The following is a 13,582-nucleotide window of genomic DNA, read 5'->3' on the forward strand; positions in this document are numbered from 1 at the left end:
AATGAATACAAATATTTAGCACTACCACTCAAACCTCACCAAAATGGTAATTAAAGAATATAAAGTACACAAGTCTATTATGATAAAGAGAATGGGAAGTATATGGCAGAAAACAGAAGTAAAAAATATTTTAAAATGTATTTTTGTTGTTACTTTTCATTTGAAATATTTTTAGATTCATGAGAAGTTGCAAAAATAGTAGAGAAATCTCCTGTGTACCCACCCAGCTTTTCCCAATGAGAACATCTGATAGAATCCCAGTCCACTGTAAAAAAAAAAACAACAGGAAATTGACATTAGCACAATACTATTACTCGAGAACAGATTTTTTTTAAGACTTATTTATTTTAGAGAGGGAGATTGCACGGGGGGGTGTGGTGGTGCTGAGAGGGAGAGGGAGAAAGAGAGAGAGAGAGAGTAGCAGACTTCCTACTGAGTGTGGAGCTAGACCCAGGGCTTGATCCCATGACCTGAACTGAAATGAAGAGTCTGACCTTTAACTGACTGAGCCACCCAGACGCTCCTACTTGAGAACAGATCTTATTTGGATTTCACATGCCTTTTCTTCAAAAATGTTTTGATGTATAGTTTTATGAAATTTTATCATATATCTATATTTGATGGACAATCACCACACTCAGGCTACAAAACTATTCCATCACCACAATGAAATCCCCTCATGTTACTCCTTAATGTCCCCAACAACCACCAGTGGTTGAGCTAGGATTTCTGTCATTTTGAGAATATTATATAAATGAAATTGTAGAGTGCATAAATCATGATATTAGCTCCCCCAGCCATAAGCATAATACCTTTGAGTTCCATGCGAGTTGTTGCATGTATCAATAGTGTGTTCTTTTTTGCTGAGTAGTATTCCATGATATGAAACATACCCCAGTTTCTTTACCCATTCAACTGTTCAAGTAAATTTGGATTATTTCCAATTTGAGACTATTATGAATAAAACTGCTATAAACATTTGCATATAGGTTTTTGTGTGAACATAAATTTTCATTTCTCTAGGATAAATACCCAAGAATATGACTCCTGGGTCATACTTTCAATTTATGTTTAACTTTGTAAGAAACTGCCAAATTTTCTAGTAGCTTCACCAGAAACGTATGAGAGATGCAGTTATTCTACTAGTACTTGGTATTATCAATATTTTATTATCCATATTATCATTATCAGTATTTTTTTATTTTTTATATCCTAATAGTGTAGTGATATCTTAATGGAGCTTCAATTTGCACTTTTCTAATGATTAATGATATTAAACATCTTTTTGTGTGTTTGCCATCCATGTGTCTTCTCTGGTGAAGTCTGTTCAGATGTTTTGCCCATTTTTGAATTGGATTATTTGTTACCCCACTATAGAGTCTAGAGAGTTCTTTTTATATCCTGGGTACCTTTGTTGGATATATGATTTGCAAATATTTTCTCCTTGTCTATGATATGTTTTTTTCATACTCTTATCAGGGTTTTTCATTGAACAAATGTTTTTAATTTTGATAAGGTGCAATTTATTAACTTTTTCTTTTATGAATCATAGTTTTGGTGTCATATCTAAGAACTCTTTACTTACCCCTTAGGAATAAAGATTTTCTGCAATGTTTTCTTCTAAAACTTTTATATCTTATGTGGTGCATTTACATACATGATCCATTTTGAGTTGATTTTCGAAGAAGGTATTAAGTTTAAATTTAGGTTGAGTTTAGGTTAAATAGAACTTCTTACAAAATTGGAGCCAATCCTTTCAAATCCTGCCACAGCTTTATCAACTAAGTTAAGGTAATACTCTAGATCCTTTACTGTCACTTCAGTAAAGTCACTGCAGCTCTTCACAGCATCTTCACCAGGAATAAATTTCATATCAAGAAACCACTTTTTTTTTGCTCATCCATAAGAAACAAGTCTTCATCTGTTCAAGTTTTATCATGAGACTATAACAATTCAGTTACATCCTCAGCCACGGCTTCTGAATCTAGTTCTCTTGTTATTTCCACCACATCTGCAGGTACTTCCTCCACTGAAGTCTTGAACTCCTCAAAATTATCCAGGAGGGCTGCAATCAACTTCTCCCAATCTCCTGTTAAAGTTGGTATTTTGACCTCTTCTCACGAATCAGGAATGTTCTTAATGGCATCTAGAATGGTGAATCCTTTCCAGTAGGGATTTAAATCTACTTTGCCCAGGTCCATTAGAGGAATCACTATCTATGGCAGTTATAGCCTCATGAGATATGTTTCTTAAATAATAAAACATAAAATCAAGATTACTCCTTGATCCATGGGCTGCAGAATGGATGAATTACTAGGTGTGAAAATGAATGGGTGTATTGCAGAATGGATGTATTACCAGGTGTGAAAATGATATTCATCTGATTGAACATTTCTATCAGAGCTCAGTGAAGGCTGTTTTGCCTACAATGATAATCTGTTGTTTAGTGTAGCCACCTACACATGTAAAAACATTTGCCTTCATTAAGCTTATAGTTTAGTAATGAGAGAAGACAACAAACACAATTAAAAAGTAAAATTAAGGTATGTCATATGGTGATAAATCATATGGAGAAAAGAAAGACCAGGTAAAGGGGTCAGGGATGGCCAGAGGAAAAAGGAACAGTTAAAATTTTAAATTTGGTGACAAGGGAAGATTTCATTGAGAAGGAGACATTTGAGCAGAGACCTGTGAGGGATGAACCATGTAATTCTGGAGGAGAGAGAGAGTCCCAGGCAAAGGGAACAACAGGCACAAAAACCTGACTTGAGAGCAAGCCTGATATGTTTATGGAACATAAACACAATAACACACAATGTTATTGTGGCCTGATGTGAGAAAATTAAGAGAAGAGGAAGAGGAAATGAAGCAAGAGAGAGAAATGGGTGCAGAGAATAACTGCATGGTATGTTTTGAAGACTTTGGAAGCCATTTGAAAGTTTGGTGGAAGGAATTGTGGAAATTAAATATGCATATAGTCTATGATTCAGCCATTCCGCTACCGGAATTACACAGAAAAAATTACACAGAAAAACCAGTACACAGATACAGAGGACATGAGCAAGAATTTTTTTGCCTGTGTGTGTGTGTGTGTGTGTGTGTGTGTGAGAGAGAGAAAGTGAGAAATAGGAGGCAATTGAGGCATCCCTCATAGGGGAATAAATAAGTAAAACCCTTTCAACAGTCAGAGCAATAAAGAAGAGATACATATAGCTTCTAAATAGTGCTGAGTGAAACAAAAAGAAGAAACAAGATGAAATCTATTGTACAATACCATATATATAAAATCCATATATTCCAAAGGCAATGCTGTTTTTCAAAGATACATAAATATCCAAGGATGTGGAGCACTTAGAGTGAATGTCTATGAGAAGGTAGTAAGAATGAAATAAGAATGGGGGATGTAAAAAGAAAAATAATTTTTTAGAAAGAAAAGACTTAAGGAGAGGCTAAAGAAAACACATCTCGAATATTATATTCCCTCTGACAGAACTGGCAGTCTACTTCTCCCTTTCAAAAAATATATACAGCCAACCTTTAAAAAATATAGGTAATTTTGAATAATACAGCAAATTACCATGTAGCCATAATTCACCCCCATAAATCATTAACTTGTGGCCAATCTAGGCCCGTTCATTTCCTCATCTACTATCTTTCCTATCCTTGTTTTTATTTGTCTTTTGAGTATTTTATTTTATTTATTTTTAAAATATTTTATTTATTTATTCATGAGAGACACACAGAGAGAGGGAGAGACATAGGCAGAGGGAGAAGCAGGCTCCCTGGAGGGACCCTGATGTAGGGCTCGATCCCAGAATCCTGGGATCATGACTTGAGCCAAAGGCAGACGCTCAACCACTGAGCCACCCAGATGCCCCTTTTTGAGTATTTTGAATCAACTTTCTTTTTAGATATAATTTACATATCTAATAAAATGCACCCATTTAATGTGTACATTTTGATGAGGCTTGAGTATAATCAGCACCCCAATCAAGTTATAAAATATTCTGAAAAAAATTCCTGGAGCTCCATTCCAGTCAATCTACCATTAGCATCCCTAGTCATTACTCTGTCTCCTGACACTATTGATTAGTCTTTTCTAGATTTATGCCTACAAACAGCATGAAGTTTCCATTGTGTTCATGTTTTCCTTTAAATTCTTGAACATATTTATGATATTTGTTGTAAAGTATTTTATGCCAATTTCAGCATATATGTTGTTTCTAGGTCTCTTTCTAATGTCTGATTTCCTTCCTGTGTAGTGGTTCATCTTTCTACTTCTCTATATGTCTAGTAATTCTTGATTGAGTGTGAGACATTTAATGCCACTTGATGAATGTCTGGTTTTGTTGCCTTTATTTAAACAGTGTTGGGCTTTTTTCTGACAGGCAACTAATTTACTTCTGGATCAGCTTGGTCATTTGAGGTTTGTTTTTGAGCTTAGTTAGGGTCATGTTAGAGCCTTTACTCTAGAGTGATATTAGCCTTATTATTAAGGCATGTCCTTTTGGAGTCTCTGTGGAATTCTTTAAGTGTTTAATGAAATCTCTTACTTATCTTCCAAATTCTTGGAAGAATTTCAAAGTCCCTCAGTCCTATGTGAGCTCTGGTAGCTGCTCAGTTCATAGTTCCCTGGTAATTGATTATTCCTTGCTTGTTTTTCTTTACCAAGCCTCTTATACTCTCTCCATGTGCATGCATCAGCTTAGGGTTAATATCAAACTTGAAGAGAGCCCTTTCCAGATTTCTGGAGTTCTTTTTAGGTATAGCTCTCTCAAGTATTCCAACTGTACATTCCAACTACTACAGCCTCCCTAAACTTGGAGCTTTGTCTTCTCAAGCCAGCAAAACTCTTTGCTTTGCTAAGGAACCTCCCTTCTAGCTTTATATTCTGTAATATGTCTCTAGTCAGAAAGCAAAAGCAATTATTGGGCTTATCTCATTTTTACCTTTTTTTAGGGTCATAGTCTATATTTGTTTCCTATATTTTGACCAATATTTTCTACTTGAATTTTCCTAGCTCAAGTGAGAGAGCTAGTCTAATACCATGTACTGTATCATCCCTCAAAGCAGAAATTTCAGAAATCTTGAGTAATAAGCTTTTATTAAAAGAAATTGAGTCTGTAGCAAGAGCACTGGAATATATTCTTCTGTTTTCAATTCTTTTTACCTCTATAGAACAGTAATTTAGAATTTTGCTAGGGTTTAAACTTCTTTTATAAAATTTTGAAGCAAATCTCAGAGGTATTTTTGTTTGTAAATATTTTACAAATATAAATTGTACCTTTAAAAGACAAGGACTATTAAACTAGTAACTATAATTTCACTAATATAGCTTTAAAAAAAGAATAATGATTCCTTATCATATATCCAATGTTCAAATCTCCAGTTGCCTAAAATTTTTAAATTGAAATTTTTTAATTAAAAAATGTCAGAATCAAACAAGATTCACAGATTATAATTGTTATATCTTTTAAGTCTTTTAAAAATCTTTGTTATTTCCCCATTTCCTTTGTGTTCCTCCTAAAATACATCGTCTTAGGAGAATCTGGGTGTTTGTCTGGTAGAGTTGTCAACTGTTTATATTTTGCTGATTGTTATCCCTGTGGTATAGTCTAACAGGTTTCTTTATCAAATGCTCCCTGTTGGTAGTTGTAGAGAGAGGTGATAATGTAGAATATTTCATGTTGTCATTCATGAAGATGTTGTTCCTCTTTATTTTTAAGATTCTGTTTTAAAATATGATATGTTTGAATACCGTGCATATAGCATGAACATGCTTATTGAAGGATCCCCAAACAGACATGAAGGCCAAATAAATGCAGTTTACATGTTGAAAGTGTCTGTGTGTGCACCTTCATGTGAACTTTGCTTGGGATATGTTGTTCTTTTAAGGCTTGTTAGACTCTCTGCAGCTGCTTAGGTAGAATTAGTAGGTTCAGTTTAAAAGTCCAAGTGGCCTTTCTTAAGTTTTCCCTGTAGTTTCAAGCAACCAATGCAATGGAAGAGCCAGGATTTCACCCAGAAGCCATGACATCAGTCTCTACCTCTCATTCCAGGGCTTGGTGAGTTACAGCTACCTGAATCTTTGTTTCCACATCTTCAAAACAAACAATAACACTCATTCTGACAAACTAATGGAGTTGTTGTAAAGAACAAAGGAGTTGGTATTTTTGAAACTACTTTGTAATAGTGCTGTCCATTAGAAATATAATGTGAGCCACAAAAGTATTTTACATTTTTCTAAGCCACATTAAATAAGAGTTCAGTGAACTTAATTTTAATGATATATTTTATTCAACCCAATATCACCAATATATTAACATTTCAACATGTGATCAATGTGAAAAGATTATTAAGGAGATATTTTATATTCTTTTTTTAATACTAAGTTTATAAATCCAGGGTATTTTACACTTATAACACATTTTAATTTGGATGCTGAATTTTAATCAGAAATACTTGATATGTATTTAGATCCTATCATATTTATAGTTGATGTAGATTTGTATCTCCAAGTTTCCCCAAACTTAAAATGTTTTTAGTACTGAAGTATTGATTTTTAAATTAAGGTGAATTAAAATTAGATGAAATTAGAAATTTGTTTCCTTAAATATGCCAGCTGCATTTTAAGTACATAATAGTCATATGGGTTAGTGGCTACCATATTGGATAGTGCCACTGTGCAAACTGTTGAGCTCCATATACCTGACAGCTTTCCTAGAAGTTCTCAAATCTCAGTTGGATGTTACAGTGTTTGTTTCATTTTGGGCTTCCACATTAGAGAAATGAATTTCTTTTGCTTTGACCTAAAAAGAATTTCCGAAGGAAAACCTCCCAGCTTTCCTGACAACTGGACAACAGATTGCTTCCATTTCAGTTATCAGAATTTATTTTGCTTGAGAGTCACTACACATTCTGGGAAATAAATATATCTCTAAGAGTGGAGGAAAGATGACCAAAATAGACTGTTTTCAAAGAGCTGAAAAATCGATTCCTGGTAGTAATGCAATCTGGAATACATGAAACCATTAGCACAGGGAGCCCACACTGAGGTCAGGATCTATTCTGAGCCATGGAGAATCAAGCTCCCATGTGACTTCAATACATTACCAAGAACAGACTATAATTCCGGGTAAGGCCAAATCCATCATCTCAGGGTGAGGAACATCACAGAGGGTCATCTCACCTGTCTGGGATCTGCTGGCAGAGGTGAGTCAGGGCATTGGGGTAATGATGAAGGACACTCTACCACAAGCATTTATTGCATTAACTCATCACAGAATTTGGTACCAAGGTATTTCTCTCCTCCTTTTTATCTGAGTAACGGAATAGGAACTCCTCATACCTTCTGTTTGGTTTGGTTTTGCTTCTACAAAGACTCTTTGATCTGGAAGAACCTACTGCATTCAGTCAGTTTGGACTCTATTAATAAACAGTTATCTGACACTTACCATGTGTCAGACACAGTTCTAAGCACTTTGCCTATATTCACTCATTTAATTCTCACAATAAGCTTATAAGGTAAATGTTATAGTTTCCATTTTACAGATGAGGAAACTGAGGCCTACCTAGGGCACTTTAAATAACTTGCACCTTGTCATTCTGCTAGTAGGTGGTGGGGATGGGTTATGAATCCAGATGACATAGGCCACAGCATTTACCTATACAGCAATCAGTAAATGCTATGGCTTGTGTTAGTATTGGAAATGGATCAGAGGCTAGATTTCCAAGCCCAGTCCAGAGTGTTTAATCCCACACCCGGTCACCAGAAATTCAGATGCTACCTTCTCTAACTAATTAGTGAGGTCAGAGGGGAGCTCAGAAACCCATCTTGCCTCTATGACTGCATTCGGCTGACCTAGATTGCCCTCTGTCTCCATGGCCAATACCAAAATTCTACTCATTCTTCAAGGCTTGGCTCTAACAAGCCATCTCCACTGGGTTTCCTAAGTCTCTAAAGTCAAAATTACTCCCTTTCTTATCTCTCCCAATCTTTTACTGCTTAATCTCAAATATTGTAGTTTTTTGAAAGCTGGCTTAAATTACAGTGCTGTTTCTCTCCTCTCCTAGGCTATGAGCCCCTAGAGGATGGGAAGTGCATGTAATTCATTTTTGTATCCCCTGCAGCACCTAGCATAGAGCCTTTTGCCTTCTAGCACTCAGTAAATATTCATTACTAATTCATTACTACTTATATATTTCTAATTTGAATATGAATGCAATATATTGAAAAATGTACTGCAGTGGGTTTCAGGAAACTCGAATCCTAAACTTAGTTCCGTCACCAAGTAGCTACATACATTTGGGTAATTTATTTCACCTCTCTGAGCCTCAGTTGTCTGTAATTGGATGAGATAATCTCTAAGGCCTCATGACATTTATGGAATAGGCTATTATTTGCTCTGAATTTATGTACACAAAAGGTTTTTAAACAAGTCCCTGAAGGATGTTTCATATATTCTGAGATCACTCCTGGGCTGCTGGGGTGAGGTACTTCTAAGCAGGAACACATGAGAGGGGTCAGCAGAAACAGCCCCTTGAGATAGGCCAAGGCTGGTTGGCTGTGCTTTAAAATTCCAGCCTGGTTAAAAGCCTAGATCTTTAAGGAAAGGGCCCTACAGAAAGTGATGGATAGGGTAGGAGACAACTTCAGTGTGCTTAGTATGTGGTGAGGATCACGGGCTAGTGAGGCTTCCCTCAAGAACACTCTGCAAATAGCATGCAGATAAGAGGAAAGCACAGACAGGTGATAAGGCAGTAAAAAAAAAAAAAAAAAGGTAAAAAGTGTTGGCAAGGATGTGGAGCAATTGGAACCCTTCTACACTGTTGGTGGGAATGCAAAATCGTGCAGCTGCTATGGAGAACAGTATGGAGGTTCCCCTCCCCACAATAAAAATAGAATCGCCATATGATCTAGCAATCCCACTTCTGGGTATATCTAAAGGAAACAAAATCAGTACCTAGAAGAAAGATCTACATTCCCACATACATCGTGGTATTATTACAATAGCCAAGATATGGAAACACTCTAAATGTACATCAACAGATGAATGGTTAAGGAAAATATTCACACAATAGAGAGTTATTCAGCCTTTTTTTAAAAAGAGGAAATCTTTGCCATTTACAACAATATGGATGAACCTGGAGGACATTATGCTAAGTGAAATAAGCCAATAACAGAAGGACAAAAGAATGTGTGATATCATCTCTACAAAGTACCTAAAACAGTCAAACCCACAGAAGCAGAGAACAGACAGTGTTTACCAGGAGTTAGAGGATGAAGGAAATGGGGAATTATTATTCAATTGGTATAAAGTTTCAGTGATACAAGAGGAATACAGTGTAAAGATGTGCTGTGCAACAGGGTCTATAGTTACACTTAAAAATGTGTTAAGAGGGTGGATCTCATATTAAATGCTGTTACCACAAAAACAAAACAAACTAAAAACAAAGGGACACAAGGAAACTTCTGGAGATGGTGGCTGTGGTATTGGTTTCAAGGGAGTATGCGTAAGACCAAACTTACCAAATTGTATACATCATAGATGTACAGTTCTTGTGTATCAGCTGTACCTCAATAAAACAGTAAATAAAATTAAACAGGAAGTAACTTATAATCTTTAAAACCTAAAAATAAAAATATTTTCAAATCATAAAAGAAAAAAATGGTTCTGATTAGATCCCTTGCTTAGAGTTATGTTCAAATTCAAGAACAGACGAAGAGAGGAGACAGGAAATAGCAGGATTGATTAAATATTTGCCTGGTTAAATTGTCTCAAAGTTCCTCAATGTCCAATATAAATTTATAGATAATGAAATACTGGATTTGAAATGTTGAAGTATTTCTAAATTACTTCTTAGTAACTTACCCTGATTCTTAGATCCATAGGACAAAGATTGCTCTTGCTTTTCTCTATTCACTGGATAAACCACAGTGGAGAAGATTTATTTTCTGTTTTTTGTTTGTTCTCATTCCCACACTAGCATATAGTGGGATAAACCCTAGACCCTGAACCACTGGGCCCAAACTCCAGTCCTTACTCAGCCATTGGGAAAGTAGAACTTGGGTAAATCACCTTACCTTGGTGGATCTTCATAGTAGCACCTGTAAAATCAAGGAATTTATGGTGAATGATCTCTGAAAATCCTTTTAAGGTGAACAAAAGTTCTGAGATAGAGATCTGTCTCCACAAGACTATATAAATCTGGAAGATGCTCTGTCAACCCAGGTGTGAGTGAAGCTCCTGGCCCATATTGGGAACTCAATAAATGTTGATTGAATTGAATATAATAGAGGAGGAAGCCGGAGATGAGAGCCAGAAAATTAAAAGTGTGAACACAGGTTTTTCCTTCTTTCAGTGGGCTTAAGCTAATAAGGGACTATTTGGTCAGCAGATGAAGATCCCAACCCAAGAAGAATGGGAGGGACGTTTCCCATCCCACCCACTGTGGCTGTAGAAGCCTCTGGGGCATGCAAATGTCTTGGGGGAGGGCTATGGAATATAAAGTAAGAATGTTGATAAATTACAGATGATAAATCTAACCAAAGTAGATGTATAAAGTTAAGCCTTCATACACAATACTACATTAAAAATTAGTGGTGGGGGGGCGGGGGTGCACCTTATTGGCTTAGTTGGTTAAGCCCCTGACTCTTGATTTTGGCTCAAGCCGTGATCTCAGGGTTTTGAGATCAAGCCCCACCTCAGGCTCTGGACTCAGAGGAGAGCCTGCTTAAGATTCTCTCCTTCTCCCTCTTCCCCTCCCCCTGCTCGTACTGTGTGTCTCTCTCTCTCAAGTAAATAAATAAAGTGTTTTAAAAAATTAGTGGGAAAGCTCCAAAATTGTTACTTATGTTTTGAAAATGTAAATAATTAATTTTGAGTAGGTCATGTAGGCACAGAGGATAAAATTTAAAAGATTCATGTAGCTTTTCTCGGAAATATTTATTCTTCTTGTTATATAGGTCATTAGTTACTTGATTCCAAGGCCTATTCCTTTTTAAAGTGAGTGTCAAGTGGAAATATCATCCTATCTGATATGAGACTGCTGGGGGCTGAAGTCCAGACCCCTCTACACAGCTGAGTGGCAAGATGGCAGGTGAAATGTCAGCACCTTGATGCTGCCCCAGGGAGTTAGGAAAGGGCGAGATTGTTATCCCATTGCACAGAATGGGAACCTGAGGCTTAGGAGGAAGACGTAATTGAGACAAGGTCACTTGGAGACACAGTGGAGGAAGCCTGTTTGCAAAGCCAGGTAACCTCACTCTGTCCATTCATCAGGTGCTCGATCTTCATCTGTCTTCCTGCTCAGGTCAGTTTCACTGAAAAGGAAGCATATTGCAGCCCTGGGGTCGGGGCAGGCGCACCTGATCGCTCAGTGCCTGCCTGCAGAGGTAGGAATGTTCCTCTGGCCAAGGCTTATGACAGTTTCAGGGGAAGAGTCAGGTTCCCTTTGGAGAGGAGCACATTGGGATCTTTGTTCCCCAACGGGTCACATTTCCTCATGTTTATGGAATTCTCTCAATCACAGACTTGATCTCTGGGTCCTAGGAAGGGGGGCTCGTGCACTGGAGAACGTGCGAAGTTGAACTTTATTTACTCTTGATAAGAGAATCAAAAAGGAAGTTAACTTTTTACCCAGTCTCTTTTCAAAGCCATCAAAAGAATTATGAAGCCTTGCAAGATCAAACACCGAGGCTCTTCACAAAGGTTGTCACGATGAATTAATCTGCAGACCCTTCACCCCTCTTTCCCACTGCGCAGAAATGAGGGGATAGTTTCTCTCCTCTCTGCATGGGCCGCAGGGCTGCCACAGGACCCTGTGCGCTCTTCCCTGCACTCCCCATCTCCACCACCCTGCACGCCTCAGGACCTGTGCCTCCCGGCAGAGTTCCAAGAACTAGAGCTGAAACACGGGAGCAGGGACCTTCCCATGCTGCCCAAATAAGACTCTGCCTCTATATACAGGCGGTTTGATGGGGTACGTTTTGAGGTGGTAATTCCGGAGGAAGGCACCTGTCTGCCAGTCTGCCAAGTTCACTTCCCTAACTTCTTTCTGCTTCCCCGGCAGAGCTGCCTCTATGCGTTGAATACATTGTCTTTATTGTTAGTACTCCCGACTTGCTCCAATCAACACATTTCTTTAACTCCTTTAAAACAAGCTTGTTAGAGCTGTCTACAATGCCATGAGGTTCTAACTTCCTCTGATTAATTAGGAGGCTTAGAAATGTGTGAGTGTGTTTTGGAAACTGTGCTGCGGGTTATCGTAGCACTGAGCAACTTCACTTATTTAATATTTAATGCTGAGCTATTTTCTACTTTAAAGGTAGATTGGGGAGGAGGAGCCGTGTGCTAGCTAAAAACATGTATTTTCATCTCTGCTTCTTTCTGGCGTGTGTTGCTAACCTACTTGGTTCCTCCACCTTCCAGCCACGTAAAGAAGTGAAGAAAAGCAACCACAGGAGAGAACCATTGTTCTTCAGGAATGTACCAAAAGAAGGCATTACTAAAATTACCCAGGCAACTTGAATTATGTGCTCCCTTTGGAGAGGGAAGGTGTGGGATATGCGCCATGGTGATTTATCACAGGTGGCAAAAATATTTGTTATCCAGTGTGCCACTGGGCTTTCTGCTCCCCTGTGTTGCAGAACTAATGCTAATGGCCAGTCCATCCTGGTGGACTCAGCCTGGGCTTATGTGTCTCTCCACCTCCTTAACTACTCATATGTTCTCTGATCTCCAGGTGGCTAACCTAATCTACTTTATTTTGCAACTTACAATTTTATAATTGAATAGAACCCTGTCCCAAAGTCTGGGACTGTCCCCTCCATGAAACTTCTCAAATTCTCTCTTTACAGTTCATTGATTCATTTACCCAATACATATTTATTTGTTATCTGTGCTGGGTGTTTGGTGTCCAAGGATGAATAAGAGTCTAAACTGAAAGATGATCGTTGAAAGAGAACTTGTGATTAGTATCATGTTGATATGCAGAGAGCTATGGAAACACATCAGAAGAGACTTAACCTAGAATTCCGTGGGTCGGGAATGACCTCCCTGACAAAGTGCCATCTAACTTGAGACCTGGAGGAAAAGAATGAGCAAGGAACATTCCAGGTAGAGAGGAGTTACATGTTTGAAAGCTTTGAAGTAGAGAGGAGTATGGAGTGTTATAGGTAATAGAAGGCCAGTGTGGCTACATAATGATAATGTTTGACATGTTAGGTACTTGGTGATAGTCAAAGCAGTTTACATGTATTTATTTAACCTTCACAATGAATTTATGATGAGGAACCTGAGAACTCAGAGGAGTTAAGTAACTCGCCCAGGGGCACACAGCTAAGAAATTTCATAGTTGGGATATGAGTCAAGACAGTTTGGCTGTAACTCCTTGCCCTTTGAATGCAACTCCAGACTTTAGAGATGGTAAAGGGAGATGAGATGAGGGTCACATTGCACAACTCAGGGAAAAAAAGAGAAGATCACTTAATTAAACCAATTTAGAGCACACTGAAAGTTAGATATAGCATGTAGGTCTTCTAAATTCCAACTTCAATATCTTTGGATGTTGTCCCATATGG

General features: G+C 37.7%; 1 protein-coding gene across 8 annotated transcripts in view; it reads left to right on the top strand.

Moving 5' to 3' along the window:
* The window catches only part of LOC144311427 (uncharacterized), a 130,772-nt gene that overhangs the window by 43,796 nt on the left and 73,394 nt on the right, over positions 1 to 13,582 (top strand). For 5 of the 8 annotated variants that reach the window (XR_013377012.1, XR_013377011.1, XM_077893904.1 and 2 more), the window contains one exon: positions 2,018 to 2,286. The exons of the other annotated variants lie outside the window; for them this stretch is intronic. Coding sequence is in view for 1 of the 5 variants with exons in the window: in XM_077893905.1 (XP_077750031.1) it covers positions 2,018 to 2,041 (24 nt within the window). In the remaining 4 variants the exon portion in view is untranslated. Of the gene's footprint in view, positions 1 to 2,017; positions 2,287 to 13,582 lie in introns of those variants that run through there. 8 annotated transcript variants of the gene reach the window in all.

This window comes from Canis aureus, chromosome 3 (genome assembly GCF_053574225.1).
Source record: "Canis aureus isolate CA01 chromosome 3, VMU_Caureus_v.1.0, whole genome shotgun sequence".
Taxonomy (NCBI): Eukaryota; Metazoa; Chordata; class Mammalia; order Carnivora; family Canidae; genus Canis; species Canis aureus.